The sequence below is a fragment of the Copadichromis virginalis genome, linkage group LG19 (assembly GCF_057382275.1).
Source record: "Copadichromis virginalis isolate Kocher_CV1m ecotype Utaka linkage group LG19, C_Virginalis_male_GT1.1, whole genome shotgun sequence".
NCBI classification, from domain to species: domain Eukaryota; kingdom Metazoa; phylum Chordata; class Actinopteri; order Cichliformes; family Cichlidae; genus Copadichromis; species Copadichromis virginalis.
Window position 1 is genome coordinate 14,454,638 of NC_140636.1, and position 17,823 is coordinate 14,472,460.

A 17,823-nucleotide genomic window follows, 5' to 3' on the forward strand; every position below is an offset into this window, starting at 1 on the left:
CTACAATACTTTTCCTGGTGTCCTTCGAAAGCTCTTTGGTCTTGGCCATGGCGGAGTTTGGAGTCTGACTGTTTGAGGCTGTGGACAGGTGTCTTTTATACAGATGATGAGTTCAAACAGGTGCCATTCATACAGGTAACGAGTGGGGGACAGAAAAGCTTCTTACAGAAGACGTTACAGGTCTGTGAGAGCCAGAGATTTTCCTTGTTTGAGGTGACCAAATACTTATTTTCCACCCTAATTTACGAATAAATTCTTTACAAATCCTACCATGTGGATTCATGGATTTTTTTTTCACATTCTGTCTCTCACAGTTGAAGTGTACCTCTGGTGCAAATTACTGACCTCTGTCATCATTTTAAGTGGGGGAACTTGCACAATCGGTGGCTGACTAAATACTTTTTTGCCCCACTGTATATATATATATTTTTTTTGTTTTGTTTTGTTTGTTTTTTTTGTTTCAGTCTTTTAACTTTTACATTTGCAATATTTTTATAAAAATCTCTTTTTGGTCTCTCTGAGGTTGTAAGAGTGTATTTAGTGAGAAGAACAATGAGAACGTATACAAATCTGTTTTATAATGAACGTCCTCAGGGTTGAGGACCAGCAGCTGGATGTGAGTGTTTGGTCTGGTGGATTACTTCAATGATGAGTAGACAACATTTGGCTCTGGTAGAAACTCTGAAAATAAAAACACACATAGTTCAAACAATATGAGATCAGTCAAAGTGAAAACAATGGAGAAGTCATTTTTGGGATAGAACTTTCCTCAGGAAACAGTTTCCAGTTCAACAAATCTTCCCTGTCTTCCTGTTGTTCTTATACATTTTGAAAGCACCAATTTATTTGAACAAAAAAGCCTCAGTTGCTGCTCAACACCTGAATCATATCAAAGTTACATGAATGAAACTCAGCGCGTTCTTCATTAGTTTCACATTAAAGGCTTTGCAGTCAAACCTTCATAACTGACCTAAGGCCAGCAATGTTGTGGGGATGGAGCTGGACACCCTCAAGGTGGTGTCGGAGAGGCGAATGCTGTCCAAGATAAAGACAATGTTGGATAACACCTCCCACCCACTCCATGACATGCTGGTCAGTCACAGGAGCACGTTCAGTGAGAGACTGAGATTACCGAAAAGCACCACTGAACGACACAGGAAATCTTTCCTGCCTGTGGCCATCTCCCTGTACAACGCATCCACTTAACACAATGTTTACTGCTACAACTACACATGTTTCTTTTCCAACTATTTATTTATGAGTGACTTATGTATGTATGTATGTATGTATGTATGTATGTATGTATGTATGTATGTATGTACTATTCTTAGTTAGTGTATTGTCTGTCTTGTCTTAATGTTGGTTTAAAATGGAGCACTGTAACAAAAAATAATTTCCCCCAGGGATCAATAAAGTATTCTGATTCTGATTCTGACCTTTTAATGTGAAAGAAATCCAGCAGGAAGTGTTAAGTAGTTCATGTAAAGGAAGACAGTCTCAGTACATTGTAGACTCATTTTACTTGATCATATGTGAAAGTGATATATGTCAGAGTAGTTAAAGTTTGTTCTGACCAAGTGAATAAATGTTGTGAAAGGGAACACTGGTATGCACCCAGTCCAACTTCAATTATCATAATCCCAATGTTGCAGCTAATGTTTTTTATTTATTTAATAAATGAGTTAAATTTAAGGAACATTATATAATATTTAACATTTTTGCGATATAGTACTACAGGCATTAGATTTATTTTTGCAGAAGCAGTTAGAGCTGGGGTACTTTCCTTCCCAGGTCCATCCAAGCTCTACAGTGCTTACTGGGCAATACTCAAACTGTAGGATCAGAGACTCAGACTTTTTAAACAGAGAGTCAGTTCCAGACTTTCCTGTACTCGGGGTCATATAATACACAATCTTCATCAGCTCTTTCCAGACTCCTTCAGTTCCTAGGAAGGCTGAGGCACACGAGAGCGATATAAATAGTCTCAAACCTAGTCTTTTTTTAGCTTCAAAAAAATGGCCATTGTGGTTGTTTTACCAGGTGTTTAACACAAAGTTTAACATCCAAGCATCAATGAAAAAGTCACTTTAAAAGGATTTGCCAAGTTAGATGTTAGTTTGTTATTAAGAAAGTTTTCATCCAAAGATGATTTATCTTGTTCCTATTCAGGGATAATAGTTTTTTGTCCTGGCACTTGTTAAATGTTGGTATCAGTAAAGTCTTCTCCTGAACAACAGATGTTGGCACTCATTTAAAACAAAACAAAAAAACCTCTGTACCAAGAGTAGTACAGAAGTAAAAAAAGTCCAAACAGGAATTAAAGAATTTACAGAGCTTTTTCAATTTTTTCTCCAGAAAGTCTCAGTTTTTCACCTGTTTTACTGCCGCTCCTTAATCTGGGAATCTTAATCTCTGTCAGTTCCTATACTGACAGTATAGGTTTCATTGACAGCCATTTGGGATTTACTTACCTGGACAACTAAGCATGTATTTAGTAGGGGTGCAACGATACACAAAATTCACGGTTCGGTTCGATACTTTGGTGTCACGGTTCGATATTTTTTCGATACAAAAAAAATGTTCATGCCTTTTTAATTTGTCATTTATTAAGATTATAAATATATATTTTAACTCAAAAGTACAGTTTTTAAATTTAACCCTAACCCTTGTGCGTGTTTTTTATTTTGACAGCGAATGCGCACCTGCGGACCACTTATGTGCACCCCTGGTTATTTAGCTCGTCATATTGCAGCCACAGAAATTCTTTTGTCCATGAAACCATAAAGCTGCACTTTCTTTGTGCCTTATAGTCTGATTTGTCATAACTTTTCCGTTTTGTGGTAAGCTTTTCTTTGGCTGTCACTTCTTCACCCTGACCTGTCTTATTTGGCTCAGCAGAACTAAAATATATATCCTGTTGCTTTTACACACACACTCACATAAGCTCAGCGATGCTCTGCGCGATCAACCTCTCACATGTTTAAGCTTGCTGCGGGAGATTTCACTTGTCATGTTTGCATAGTAAGCTAACGATTAATAAGACGATGTCAGAGGAATTGGTGCACAAATTATCATCACTCACAGATCAGTGCTGTCGCTCTCTATACACAGTTCGCACGATTGCAAAGTGAAAGCAAATTCAAACGCGATTTCAATATGTCACATATTGACAGTGGCTCACCGATGCCAATGACATAATTACCCAGCTACATTTCTGAAAGAATGCAAAAGCATTGACATATATTTTTCCTTCCTACAATAGCCCGACGGGCAGGGAAGAGATAGATTTTGATAGCCCGACTGGAAAAATCGCTAGCCCCGGGACGTCGGGCTAGCGATATTGCGAGCCCTGTATCTGATTGAGGAATCACTCATCTTTGGAAAAGAGAGTTTATTACAGAGAAACGTCTCTTTCCAAAATAAAAGCTGTACTATCCGCTTCTTCTGGGCTATATTCTCAGCAGCATATTAAACATATAAGGAGAATCATGTGCTAACAGCTGTCTAAATGACTCTGCTAAAGTTAGTAGCATGCTTGCTTGTTTTTGTCTGCTTCCACTTGTCTTTGCACTAGGATGATGTCGGCGTAAATGTGCAGTCATATTCGTTGTGTTCCCACTAGTGCTTTCAGGTTAATCTCGTTGAAATGACCTTAACGCCACAACACGGCAAATCTCCGTTAACGAGCTACCGCCGATCGCCCCGTGCATGGGGCTAGACGGCCAACACGTTAACGAGCTAACTGCGCTAACACACTAGTTCCCACCCATGTAATTGAGCATTGCATGGCACATCCAACATACTGTTTTACTTTAGTCCATGATTCGCTTACCTTCAGGGTCATACGTCACATGAAAACCAAAATAATTCCAAACGCCAGATCTGAATGAGGGTGGGGGAGGTCCATGTTGTAAGGAGAGCTTAACTTCTGTCTCGCTAGCTTGCCCTGCGCTCTTCCTTCTGACTATGCTGTCTGTGTGGAGTGCTCAGTGGATCTGCGCTCGACAGTGCAGCCTAGGCGGAGTAGTCGAACGCAGATTCACTGAGCGCTCAACACAGACAGCATCGTCAGAAGGAAAGTTGATAAAATAAACTACAAATTTTGTATTGTTCGATACATATGCGTACCGAACCGAAAGCACTGTATCGAACGGTTCAATATCGATACGAATATCGTTGCACCCCTAGTATTTAGATATGCTGACATATCATTGAAATAGTGACAAAGACTATAGTGCAGACGGAGGACGGTGGAGGACGATAACAGTCTGATATTGAAACTTTTACTAGAGTAAAGGTTGTGCATAGTTTTCACACCACTGGTGTAACTTCCAGTCTTTCGATTTGCCTCTTTGAACCTGAGGTTCCTCGTGGTGTCCTGGCTCATTTTTCAAAATAGAGCAGTTACCTTTCAGGCAGCAGACTTATTTTCTTTCTTAGGGAATAAAGATCAGTTTTACCTCTGGGCCTGTTTGATCTGATGGTGATTTGTCCATAACAGATATCTTCAGTTCTCACTGCTGAGTAGACTGCATCTGGATCACACTCTGCAGAGTAAAACACACAGAGGACGTCACTGCAGACACCACAGGTTATAAAAAATACTCTTAGTGCACAGGATGTACGTTAAAAGAAGAGTTATCATTTCCCAGATAGCTCTATGAAAACCTTTCATAGAAACTGTCAGCGGCTTTCAGAAGCTCTGTGGTCATCTTTCCTGTTTCAGACTAACACCCACATTATTTTTGGTCATTCGTATTTAACACCAGAAGAAGACGAAATACACATTTTACCACAAAATATAAACCAGACTCACACTTTGTCACACTATATGCACACTATCATCAATAGTGTGATGAGAATTCTGTGTTCACATGTCAGTTTCATGGAAACAAAAGGAGGAAATAGCCGTTTGTGGTTTTACACAAGTTGTTAACCCTTTTTCTAAGTTTAGATTTCATGTTATTAACCCTTTAAGACCTACCATAGAACCAAGTCCGCCAGAGCTTATATTATATTTTTACATGCTGTGGAGCCATTTTTGGGAGCATTTCAAGTTGATATACATCAATACAACCATTATAGCCCAAATTTTAATAATATGTCTGCATTAAGTGCATAGTAATTACATACATTGCAAAAAAGTGCAATAAACTACAAAAAATTTTTAAATCATTTTTGTTTTTTTAACATATATTTCTAGTTAGAAAAATTTAAGAGGCTTATCCCTCAAAACTGCAAATACAAAAAAGTTGCAAAAATAGTTTCCCACCACAGGAAATTTTGAGTGTCTTCATAGTTTTATTTTTGAAATACGCCAATTTTCATATACTGCAGGAAAAACGAAAATAAATATTATAATGCAAATTTGCAAAAAAAAAAAAAAACAGCATGTGCATCAAAATAAACTATTTCCAGCAGTGCAATATGAGTCCTAAGCATCCCAGAAACGACACAGAAAGTCATAAAGTCAAAGATAACTTTTAAAAACACCAGTATAGGCTCATGAGGCCCTGATGGTAAAAAAACACTACATTTCCGCAAAATGACGTCACTTCCGGTTTCGGGCAGGTCATGCGCTCATGTGATAGTTCGCGCTGATGGACGTAGGAAGTGTTACAAACAGCTGATCGGATCGGCAAAGCCTGTTTCTGGAATATTATGTTTTTGTTGCTACAAGCGCTTTTTATGCAGTTTTTGCAAAGCTTTATGTGGAAGGAAACTGTGACCGAGGACAGGCTGATGGCATAAGATGTAAGTACAACTCCTCCGGTTTCATATGCAAAAAAATTTATTGCGCTAGCTCACATGGTTGCAGTGCTACCGGGATTTAAAAATAGTTATGCAAAATGGAGCGTGTCTGCTCCTACCGGCTCTAAAGGGTTAAAAGAGAGATACACCTGGAGACCAGTGGTGGACATTAGAACAACAGAAAACTTGATGCAGTTCATTCACCCTAAACCAGTTACCCCCATCTCTTATGCAGCTATACTCCCACCCCCGACAGCGCCAGCTGCTTGAATGTTGACGCTGTGGAGAACAACAACAACATCCTTCCAAGACACGCGATAACGAGAACGAACTGACCCTATTCCTCAAGGTCACCTGCAAAGGCTGCGGACTGTTGATCTTTGCCTAACAGACGAAAGGACACTTTCTCAGGCTGAACTCAGGACACACATCCCAACACGCATGCACACATGCAGACTGATACTGATATGCACTCACCACCCTCCCTTCCCCGGATTCAATGCCTCCTCCCATGCTTACCTCCCACCTCCCATCGTGGCTCAGCCGGAGGCACGATGAGGTTGCAGCGACCATGACCATTGTTTACATCGGCATGAGCAGAAATTCTTTTTTTTCCTCCTGAATGTGTTACATATCTCACTGTCTATCCCTTTTTTGCTGCCTAGCCTGACCTGTCTCCCCAATGTAAGTTGTGTATTGTATGTATTGTATGTTTGGTCCACTAGGTCTGTCATTTCAGTTGTAGGCAACTGCAGCCGACAAATAAAGCTTATCCTTATCCTTATGCTTTGGGGCTGTTTTTCTGCAAAGGGACCAGGATGACTGATCCGTGTAAAACAAAGAATGAATGGGGCCATGTATTGTGACATTTTGAGTGAAAACCTTCCATCAGCAAAGACCGATGTCACAACCAGAGGTACTGTCAGTTTTGGCCGGCGGTCATAGGTTCCTTCCAATAATATGACGCGAGACTGGAGTAAAATACATCCATGGATTGACACTTTATTAAAGAAGGCACATGTTAACAGCACAAAAACACTAACTACAACTAAACAAAATGGCTTCCCTTTATACTCTACCTTTTCAGGCGAGCATCTGGACTAGCCCAAGTATGGGGGTTAACTAATCAAAATGAAAACATAACCCTCCACACAAACAAACATCCAATAACATTAAAGCACATAACAAACATATACATATTTCCAACACGTACTATAACCAAACCAATAACATAAGCTTCACCCATTACTATCTAAATTAAAACCCTCTTTAACCATACTCCCTCACTGGTCTGCTCCAGGAGCTCTTAAGCAGGTGATTGAGCTACTTTCACTCTTTTCCGCCACATCCTGCAAGAAGCAACCAAGACAGGTGAGTACTTTTACACATTCTCATTTCACATATATTTAGGTTACTGACAAATGATTAACTGTAAGCAGCTCTAACTTTGGCTGTTTTCTGACACAGGTAGGCTGGCCAGTCCCCCTGTCTCTTCACCTTTACAAGCTGTCAATTTAATTTTATGTCAAATAAACCTAATAAAGAATCCATAAGAAGTAATGTGTTTTTCTTTATTATACTATTTTAAATTCCCAATCCATCAATTAATCACTAACAATGCCAACAAGGTAATGGAACCCCTGGTCTCCATTACAGGTACATTTACTCCGTTAAATTTACTTGAGTAAGTTTTTGAAAAACATGTACTTTTTAAAGTACCTTTATTGCACCATACTTTTTACTTGTACTTGAGTACATTTGTGAAGAAGAAACTATACTTTTACTCTGCTACATTTGGCAATATTCTACTTGTTACTTTTTTAAAATAATTAATTTCACACATTGGGTAATGCTACTAATAATAGATCATGCCGCAAATGAGTGTGTGAGAATGCGCGTCTCTCTGTATGCATGACTTCCTGCTCACCAAAAGGATCATAAAAGCAGGAAGCTTACAACACAAGAAACAGATCTTCAGATAGAATGTATCTGCAATAAACCCCCCCCCCCAGTACAGAGTGGCTGGAGAGGTGGTCAGAGACAAAGGAATGTCTTGATCCTATAGATTGAACTCAGACCTTACAAATTTAAGAAACACAATGACAACATTCAACAATTAGACTTAACAATTATCATCCATCCATCTTCATTGAAGGGGCGCGTTTCATCTTTTTGCAGCTACACGGACTGAGGTGTTTGTGTTCTTGAACTTAATCTGGAATTCATTGCAAAGTGTTTGTGTGGGATATGACTGTCACATGTAAAGTATTTTTCCTACCTGATAACATGTACAATAAAAAAACATGTCCAGTGTGATTAAAATTTTCACGGCGAACAACAGCTTGGCAGTCTATACAGCACTATAATGCCCAGACATGATTGTTTTGAAAACCATATCTTTCCACAGATCTCAACTTCAGCAGACATCACCTAGACACAGAGCTGGATAAGGCCAGCACAAACAGCAGCCTATCTGACGAAGATGACTTCTTTAGGCCCATGGTAGGGCTGGGTATCGTCACTGATTTCTAGAATCGATTCGATCAACGATTCGATTCAATTCAATTTGAATCTGGGAAATTTTGCCTCACACAGTCAGAAATATTATAATTCAGATCAGTACATTTACATATTTTTGTATCTATAAAAAGGAAGCTGACACTTTCCAGACTTTATCAAAGGTGTAAACATCATAGCAGATGCCTTTGTTTCAAAATAGCTGAAGATAAAACACAGAAAAACATGAAGGTTATTTTTCCTGGCCTGGGATTTTATAAAAATATTCTGCAGTACATCAAAAATGAAAGAAAACCATTAATCAACTTATGAACGTTACCTCTGAAGTTTTATTAGAGACGCGTTTTGCATTTTGTATAATTTTAAAAAGTTTAAATTTGTTCAAAAGCCTATTGAACGGCAGAAATTATGTTTTCTTTTCGGAATAAGTAAAAGGAAAAAAAAACATCGGCCGACAGCGCTGTAAATAACGGTAGTCTTGTGCGTAACAAGCAAGCGAATAATGCAGAAAACAGATTTTGGGGATAGACGGGAAACTGTTCTTGAAGTACACTGAGTGAGTGAGTGAGTGAGTGAGTGAGTGAGTGAGAGAGAGAGAGAGAGAGAGAGCTGTGCATGAAGTGTGATTTTATTGTGGTGGAAGCAAAGCAGCAAAAGTAAGAGGGAGTCCATGACGATGTTTATGTGAAGCGTACAGGGAGTGCAGAATTATTAGGCAAATGAGTATTTTGTCCACATCATCCTCTTCATGCATGTTGTCTTACTCCAAGCTGTATAGGCTCGAAAGCCTACTACCAATTAAGCATATTAGGTGATGTGCATCTCTGTAATGAGAAGGGGTGTGGTCTAATGACATCAACACCCTATATCAGGTGTGCATAATTATTAGGCAACGTCCTTTCCTTTGGCAAAATGGGTCAAAAGAAGGACTTGACAGGCTCAGAAAAGTCAAAAATAGTGAGATATCTTGCAGAGGGATGCAGCAGTCTCAAAATTGCAAAGCTTCTGAAGCGTGATCATCGAACAATCAAGCGTTTCATTCAAAATAGTCAACAGGGTCGCAAGAAGTGTGTGGAAAAACCAAGGCGCCAAATAACTGCCCATGAACTGAGAAAAGTCAAGCGTGCAGCTGCCAAGATGCCACTTGCCACCAGTTTGGCCATATTTCAGAGCTGCAACATCACTGGAGTGCCCAAAAGCACAAGGTGTGCAATACTCAGAGACATGGCCAAGGTAAGAAAGGCTGAAAGACAACCACCACTGAACAAGACACACAAGCTGAAACGTCAAGACTGGGCCAAGAAATATCTCAAGACTGATTTTTCTAAGGTTTTATGGACTGATGAAATGAGAGTGAGTCTTGATGGGCCAGATGGATGGGCCCGTGGCTGGATTGGTAAAGGGCAGAGAGCTCCAGTCCGACTCAGACGCCAGCAAGGTGGAGGTGGAGTACTGGTTTGGGCTGGTATCATCAAAGATGAGCTTGTGGGGCCTTTTCGGGTTGAGGATGGAGTCAAGCTCAACTCCCAGTCCTACTGCCAGTTTCTGGAAGACACCTTCTTCAAGCAGTGGTACAGGAAGAAGTCTGCATCCTTCAAGAAAAACATGGTTTTCATGCAGGACAATGCTCCATCACACGCGTCCAAGTACTCCACAGCGTGGCTGGCAAGAAAGGGTATAAAAGAAGAAAAACTAATGACATGGCCACCTTGTTCACCTGATCTGAACCCCATTGAGAACCTGTGGTCCATCATCAAATGTGAGATTTACAAGGAGGGAAAACAGTACACCTCTCTGAACAGTGTCTGGGAGGCTGTGGTTGCTGCTGCACGCAATGTTGATGGTGAACAGATCAAAACACTGACAGAATCCATGGATGGCAGGCTTTTGAGTGTCCTTGCAAAGAAAGGTGGCTATATTGGTCGCTGATTTGTTTTTGTTTTGTTTTTGAATGTCAGAAATGTATATTTGTGAATGTGGAGATGTTATATTGGTTTCACTGGTAAAAATAAATAATTGAAATGGGTATATATTTGTTTTTTGTTAAGTTGCCTAATAATTATGCACAGTAATAGTCACCTGCACACACAGATATCCCCCTAAAATAGCTAAAACTAAAAACAAACTAAAAACTACTTCCAAAAACATTCAGCTTTGATATTAATGAGTTTTTGGGTTCATTGAGAACATGGTTGTTGTTCAATAATAAAATTATTCCTCAAAAATACAACTTGCCTAATAATTCTGCACTCCCTGTAGTTTGGATCTTCTTTTGCTGCTGGTTCAGTCAATATTATTTGGAGAGAGATCAAACTAACAGCTTTAGAATCAATGCAAAAAGGGCATAAACACAAAGCGCAGACCCGCAAAAACATCAGAATCAGTGAGCTGTAGGTTTTCAGCCCCGACCGTGTCCCTGCCGTCGGGTGAACAAGGCGACATCTCACTTATTCTGATCTGCGGTCTGCGCTTTGTGTTTACCTCTTTGTGCAGAAGCCGTGTACCTGCTCTCATTTACTGTTTTAGCTGTTTGGTGGTTGTCGAAATTTTGTGATGTTTCACCTAAGATTCTGGAATTTTGGGCAAAATACATTTATATTAAAAAAATCGATTAAGGATTTTAATGAATCGATATCACGTTATCAAGCCAGAATTTATTTTAATCGATGAATCGATTATTAAAACCCACCTCTAGTCCATGGGGTCAGGAAAGCCAGAAGCAGGGGAGCTGGAGAGGTACCTTTCATGGAGGTGTGGATCTATTGCAGGGGTCGGCAACCTTTCTGATGGTGAGTGCCATCAAAATTTCCTCAGAAGTCAATATGCCATATCAACCGTTGCATTAGTAATAAATTTAATAACGCTCTATATCAACAGTTACCAGTGATGGGAATACGGCGTTACAGTGTTGCTTTTTTCAGTAACGAGTAATCTAACTAATTACTATTCCTATCGTTACAGCGATACGGCGTTACCGTTACTAACAAGAAAATGCAGTGCCGTCGTGTTACTATTTATCAACAAACAGACGGTTGAAGCTGTCTTCAGCTTACAGCATCTTACATCAGTTGCACAGAAGTAGCTTTCTACGCAAGTAATCTGGCGCTAGGACTTTAAGCAACTGCACACGTGGACACCAATTACTGTCTGGCAGATGATCACATTTTGGCACAACACCTGGAGCTAATGGGGCAAAACAATCGCATGAGTACAACCTAAAGAATGTAGCCTCGTGGGCAGTGTAGTCCGTGCTGCAGGGAGAATGGACTGCCATACCCATTATGTGTCTGTGAGCGAGGGAGGGAGAAAAAGGAGAGACGAAAGAGTTGTCACCGAGCAGAAACAGGAGATGAAAGCATGTAAATGTAGTAATAACCACTGCAGCCAAAAAGAGTGCCTGATGAGCCCAGCTGTAAGTAAGCTATTAAGACTCAACTGTACACCGTGTTCGTGTTTTCCCCTGAAACAATAAGTTCCGGTGGAGCAGTCTTTCAACGCCTCTCTCTGTCTCTCGCTAGCAAAGTTGACCCAGACAACAAAGTAAAGCTAGTTTTCGGCTACGAGCCCGACACGAACCCGACGTATTAGCCAGAGGTCCCTTTACTACGGTTCGGAGCCGCGGACCTGTTTTATATATGCACGGAATAGTTTTCTATGCGAGATCGCTGCAAAAAGTGCAGCCTTACCTAATCACACAGTAATCGCACATTCATGTAGTTGTAAAAAGCATGAAAATATATAAAGTAATCCAAAGTATTCAGAGTACGTTACTCTCACTGAGTAATATAAGGGAATATGTTACAAAATACATTTTGGAGCATGTAATCTGTAGTGGAATAAATTTTAAAAGTTCACCTGCTTTCTGCTACTACTGCACATTCACCCAATGTACTTCACATTCTACCCCCCCCCCCCCCCCCCTTTTTGCACATGTCGAGGAGCGTGTCAGGTTACATTTCACTGTGTGTTATACTTGTATAACTATGCATGTGACAAATAAAGAACCTTGAACCAAATCATTTTGTTGTTTGCAAAACTTGTGCATATATCTTAAACTTAACTTATATTTGCATTTAAAATTATGAAATATGATTCAATAAAAATGTTTGTAGTTGTTACAGTGAACTTTTTTCTACTCTGGTTTTGTTTGTTTTTTATTTATTTTTTTTGTCTGATTTTAGATCAATTGTGTTAATACAGTATGTCAAAATGAAAACGTAACTATAAATTCAGACACGTGAGGTTGTGCTGAAAACAATGTTACCAAACAAGGGATACAAACAAAAAGGTAAATAGTTTTTAAAGATGAAATGTAGAGGGAAAATCAAAAGTGGTTAAAATGGAAAATTATACCCAGGACCCCAGAGGGTTAAACATTTTTTTAAAGTAACGCAATAGTTACTTTTTGAGTAATTAATTACTTTTAGAATCTTTTAACTCAGTTACTAACTCAGTTACTTTTTCGAAGAAGTAACTAGTAACTATAATTAATTACTTTTTCAAAGGAACTTGCCCAACACTGGTTGTAGTTAGTTTCTCCCCAGTGTGCTTTTTGTTTTTGTACCTTTTTTATCAGCTATATTGAACGGCTCACTTTCTAATATTCAAATTTAGTCTCACATTCTTTGGTGTCTGCATTTTGGGTCCTTTTTCGTCACTCCCTAAAGTCTGCCTCCACCAGACTGTGACAAAAACATTTTGACTTTGATATTTATATTATACTTTAATATTAATACAGTGAATTGTTTAGGGAGCATGTTAGCATGAGCTGTAAAGTATTCACGTTTTAAACTAGGCCATCTGTGGAATGGAAAACTACAAAATAGAATGCACTGGTATCTCTTACTTCCTACGTCAAAGGTCACTGATAGATACAGTTTGGACATTTCACATCCTTACTGATGCAATAAAACAGAGTTCATACAGTCTGTGACTTATAGTCGAAATTCTGCAAAATGTCTTGCAAATTAATAAAAATATATCAGTACAAGTAATGCACAGTAAGTAAGGTATTCCTCATAAAAACATACCAAATTTTATAGTAACAGAGAATAAAACACTGTATGAATGTATGGTTAAAGCGAGTCTGAAAGTTAAAAGCACTTTGACAGGCTGGTAAGACTGGAGAGAAAACGGGGGAGAAAAGACATATAGTAACACAATTTGGCCACTAGACATAGTTACCTCTTAGCTAACCTCAAACAGATTGGGGGGAGTTTGGAACAACAATAAATCTCAGAGTTTGTCAACAACAGAAAAGGATAATAGAAAATTCTGTTATCAACCTAGTTACCGAGGATATTGTCATAAAGAAGTAGCAACTTCCAGAAAAACGTCCAAAATAAGTTAAATTAAATAGCTGTCCAGTACCTGTGCAACAGATGGTAGTTATGGTTCAATAGCACCATCCTATACAACAACAGAGACCGGTAAATAAACAGAGAAATGGGGATACTCTTCCCTAACTATAACAATATCCATAACCAGGGGTGCACATAAGTCACGGGTGTTCAAACCCTGGCCCGCTGTCCATTTTTAATTGCCCCGCAAGTAATTTTATAAATAGAACAGAATATGGCCTGCACTTCAATTTTGCTTGAGTGTATTGCACTTCTTAGTTTTAACAACAGGGGGAGCTACTGTTGCTCAAGGCAGTTGCTCCACCAAAAAGGACAATCACAGAAGAAATTTACCCCAAGGTTACTAAACATGGCAGAACCAACGAAGCGAAAGGTAGAAATTGAGTGCAGAAAATTTCAGACATGGTGGGAGAGTGAATATTTCTAAAAAGAATTCAAGGGGAAGTGTGTCTGTTTGATCTGCACTGAAACTATGGCAATTATGAAAGAGTATATTGTACGACGTCATTATGAAACCAAACATCAGGCCTATGCGTCCTACACTGGTGCTGAGCGAGAGCAGAAATTAAAGCAAAGGGTAGCTACCCTTGCCATGCAGGAGACCTCTCCTGCATTGTCAGGAACAGTATTTTTTTCGTGCTCAAAAAGTCCAGGAAACAGCTCCAATAGCCAGCTATTAGGTCGCCCAACTCATCGCAAGACATGGCAAGCCTTTTTCAGATGGAGACCTCATAAAACACTGCCTAGTTAAAGTCACCGAAATAATGTGCCCAGAAAAAGTGCAGGACTTCAACAACGTCAGCATGTCCAGGAATACAGTTGTGCGACGCATTGAAGATTTGTCAGCCAACATTAAACTGCAACTGTCTGATAAAGCTGTGCTTTTGATTTTTACTCCATCGCATGAGATGAGAGCACCGATGCCACAGACACCACACAGTTGCTATTTTTTGCGGGGAGTGGACAAGAGCACGAGCGCTTTAGGTGAGTAAAAATATATTCCACAGTACACAGTGTTAATGTGCAGGTACACATGCTTCAAATATCAATAATGCGCATCAATTCTGTCACTACCCTGCTTTTGCGCACCACTTTCTTATATGCGTTTTTCTTGTTAACACACAGAGTAAACACCGCTGTGCACAGCGCACGCACACTCAAAGTCAGCTGATCTCATCTGATGCAGATCTGCTCCTTGATCAAGTGACATTTGTCTGGATTTTTGGCATGAGTGGCATACGATCAGCACCGCAGCTGGATGGCCTGATTTACATACCCAGCGCAGCTGATAATCACCAGAATAATTTACTAAAATTATATGCACTCCTGTTGTTAAGTCCAGTTCAGTCTGTTAATGTTGATAACGGTTTCAAACGAATGTTCATAGGTGTGTTGCTAAGCCTAATAACTTAAATAACAAGCTTGAAATGTACCCGTTGTGGAGGTAAGCATCAACGACACAGAGCTCTCAGTTCTCACTCATGGCAAACGTCAAAGGTTTGTGGTCAACGTACGCAGTACAGTTGCGACCCTCGAGGAAAAAGCGAAAATGTCGTGTCGCGAGGTGCAGGGCCAGCAACTCCCTGTCAAAAACACTGCATTTGCGTTCAGCATCCCGGAGCGTACGACTGAAAAAGGCGAGCGGTTGCCAGAGACCTGACCTTAAATAACAAGCTTGAAATGTACCCGTTGTGGAGGTAAGCATCAACAACACAGAGCTCTCAGTTCTCACTCCTTCTTTATTCCTCTCCAATATCAACTGAACACATTGCGCCACAAAACACAGGAACACACTTCCTTAACACTGGGTGTGAGTGGAGCCCTCTAGTGGTCCACCACACCGTCACATTTTCCCCTTTATTGTTTTTTCTCTGTACTATAAATCTTCTCTCTAAGAAGAAATATGAGGCTGCTGTTCTGAGAATGAGCTACCAAAGCTTTTTCTGAATAAGTCAATAAAGATCCATTTATGGAAAGCTGTGATGAAGGCAGTTTTGTCTTTAATTATATTCAACAATATAACATATTCGACCACTTTTAAGTGATTTTTCTAACTTTAATAAATATGTGGTTTAAATTATATCAGACACACAGCACATAAAACACTACCTCTGCTCCCTCTGATTGGCTTTTGTTGGTGATGTAATATTTTGAGGTCGCTGTAAGGCATGTCATCTTCACTAACTTTTCCAACATCATCTGAAATGAACCAAAATGAACAGCAATATAATTTATTCTATAGTAGTCTTAATAAACACTTAATTTAAGAAAACTGTATGTACTGTAAAAAAAAAAAAAAAAAAACTGTATGTAAATGTAAATAACCTTTTAAAGGAAAAATTCTTAGTCTCACCTTTAGGCTTCCTGTGAAAATATTGTTTTGCAAATAGAATCACTAACACCAGCAGAACCCCAACACAGACTGATCCAACAGGCAACAACACACAGAGAAGCAATGTGTTAGTGTGTTTCTCTAAAAAATAAAGCAAACACAGTCATTAAGTTGTCGTCACATTGTGAATGTTGAAACCTGCAGAAACACAGACAGGTGAGTGTGTCACCTGTGACAGTGATCCAGCTGGATGGAGACTCTCCATGACCGCTGATGTCACACTTGTAGAGGCCTTCATCAGACCTGGAAACATGCTGGATGGTCATGTGACCTGTAGGCTGCTTCCTGATGAGGGAGCCATCTTTATAGAAAGCAGCTGGGAGGTTGGAGGAGTTCTTCTTTTTACAGAGCAGAGTGACGTCATCTCCCTCCATCACAGGGAGGACAGGACTCTGCAGGATCACTGATCCACCTCAACACAGAGACAAACTACAGCATTTCATCCATTTACACACAGCTTCATCAACACTAACTCCACACACTCAGCTTACCAGTGACTGTCAGGTTAACCATGTTACTGATGGGACCCTCTCTGGACTCACACCAGTAAACTCCACTGTCCTGTATTAAGATGTAGCTGATGTTACAGGAAGAACCAGCTGGTTTTCCCCACCCATCTCCACACTGAGTCCTCTGTTGTTTGCTTGTGTTTCTCCTCAGAGTCCATCCAGCAGAGCTGTCGTCCTCCTCACAGCTCAGAGACACAAAGTCCCCTTTAAAGAACTGAGAGCTGCTGGGACTCACAGTCAGACGAGCTGCGCAGGTTAAAATGAAGAAAAAAAATCATTTTTGAGAAGAGAAATCTTATCTTGCAATATTCTACAACACAAACACAAACATAAAATACTCTGGCTCTATTCACAAATTTTTAACCATTTAACAACTGATCATTTAATGAATTTCTCATGAACCAAGAAGAACCTGTTTCTGAAGCATTTCTGTAAAAATACCCATTTTAGTAATTTTATATAAATCCTGGATTTTAAATCACAGAATTTGCTGACTTAACAGAAACAGAAGGTTACTGACCTTGGTTTGTTGTGCAGACCAGCAGTGAGATCAGAACTAAAAGGAAAGTAGACTCAGATTAGTTTTTAATCTAACAAATTTTACCTTCACAAAAAAAAGACAAACATCTTCATCCCAGAGTAGTTGTGGAAGGGAATCGTAGTAAGGAAGGTTTATGCCACAGCTGGCCTCAATTAACAGTAGTTGTAGTTATCAAAATCTTTTTTATGTTTCCAAACACCCATCCATTTTCTACCACTTATCCAGGGCCAGGTCATAGGGATAGCAACCTAAGCAGAGAGACCCAGACTTCACTCTCCACAGCCACCTCCTCCAACTCATCTAGGGAAAACCCAGGCCAACCAAGAGAGATATGTTCTGGATATACTCTGGGGGTTCCTCCCAGTAGGACATGGCTCGAACATCTCACCCAGGAGGCATCCTAGTCATTTGTTTAAACCACCTGACCTGGCACCTTTCACTGTAGAGGAGTACTAGCTCTACTTCTTGATGCATGCTCAATCATCCAGGTAAGTAAATCTCCAAAAGTAGATTCTGTTCATCTGGACGTAGCGTTTTGTGGGAGAAACGTTTCGTCACTCATCCAAGTGACTTCTTCAGTCTCAGCTGACTGCAGGTTTCCCCAAATCTTATAAACAGTACATTTGCATAATGATAATTATCAGTAAACCACTCTAAAGTCAACGGTGCCAGTGACAGCCCAGCAAAATCTTTGAACATGGAGAATAAACAAGCGAAATTAACACCTGATGAGGAATGGTTAGAAAAACAACA

The 17,823-nt window shown here is 39.8% G+C and overlaps 2 protein-coding genes across 2 annotated transcripts in view; one reads left to right on the forward strand and one right to left on the reverse strand.

The window, feature by feature from the left end:
* The window catches only part of LOC146685773 (programmed cell death 1 ligand 1-like), a 96,458-nt gene that overhangs the window by 25,327 nt on the left and 53,308 nt on the right, over positions 1 to 17,823 (forward strand). The window lies entirely within an intron of this gene.
* On the reverse strand, positions 15,368 to 17,442 carry LOC146685775 (Fc receptor-like protein 5). The gene is made up of 7 exons (XM_085442375.1): positions 17,392 to 17,442; positions 17,050 to 17,101; positions 16,512 to 16,775; positions 16,190 to 16,432; positions 15,982 to 16,101; positions 15,738 to 15,827; positions 15,368 to 15,387 (listed from the first exon to the last, which is right to left on the reverse strand). The coding sequence occupies exons 1-7, from the start codon at positions 17,440 to 17,442 to the stop codon at positions 15,368 to 15,370; spliced, it is 840 nt and encodes a 279-aa protein (XP_085298501.1).

Excerpts from the sequence above, each read along its gene's own strand:
- LOC146685775 (XM_085442375.1), bottom strand. The coding sequence starts at position 17,442 with ATGTCCTACTGGGAGGAACCCCCAGAGTATATCCAGAACATATCTCTC. Across the intron at positions 16,776-17,049 it reads GGTCTGCACAACAAACCAAG|CTCGTCTGACTGTGAGTCCC; the intron begins GTCAGTAACCTT and ends TAACCTGCGCAG. Across the intron at positions 15,828-15,981 it reads TTTTCACAGGAAGCCTAAAG|ATGATGTTGGAAAAGTTAGT; the intron begins GTGAGACTAAGA and ends GGTTCATTTCAG.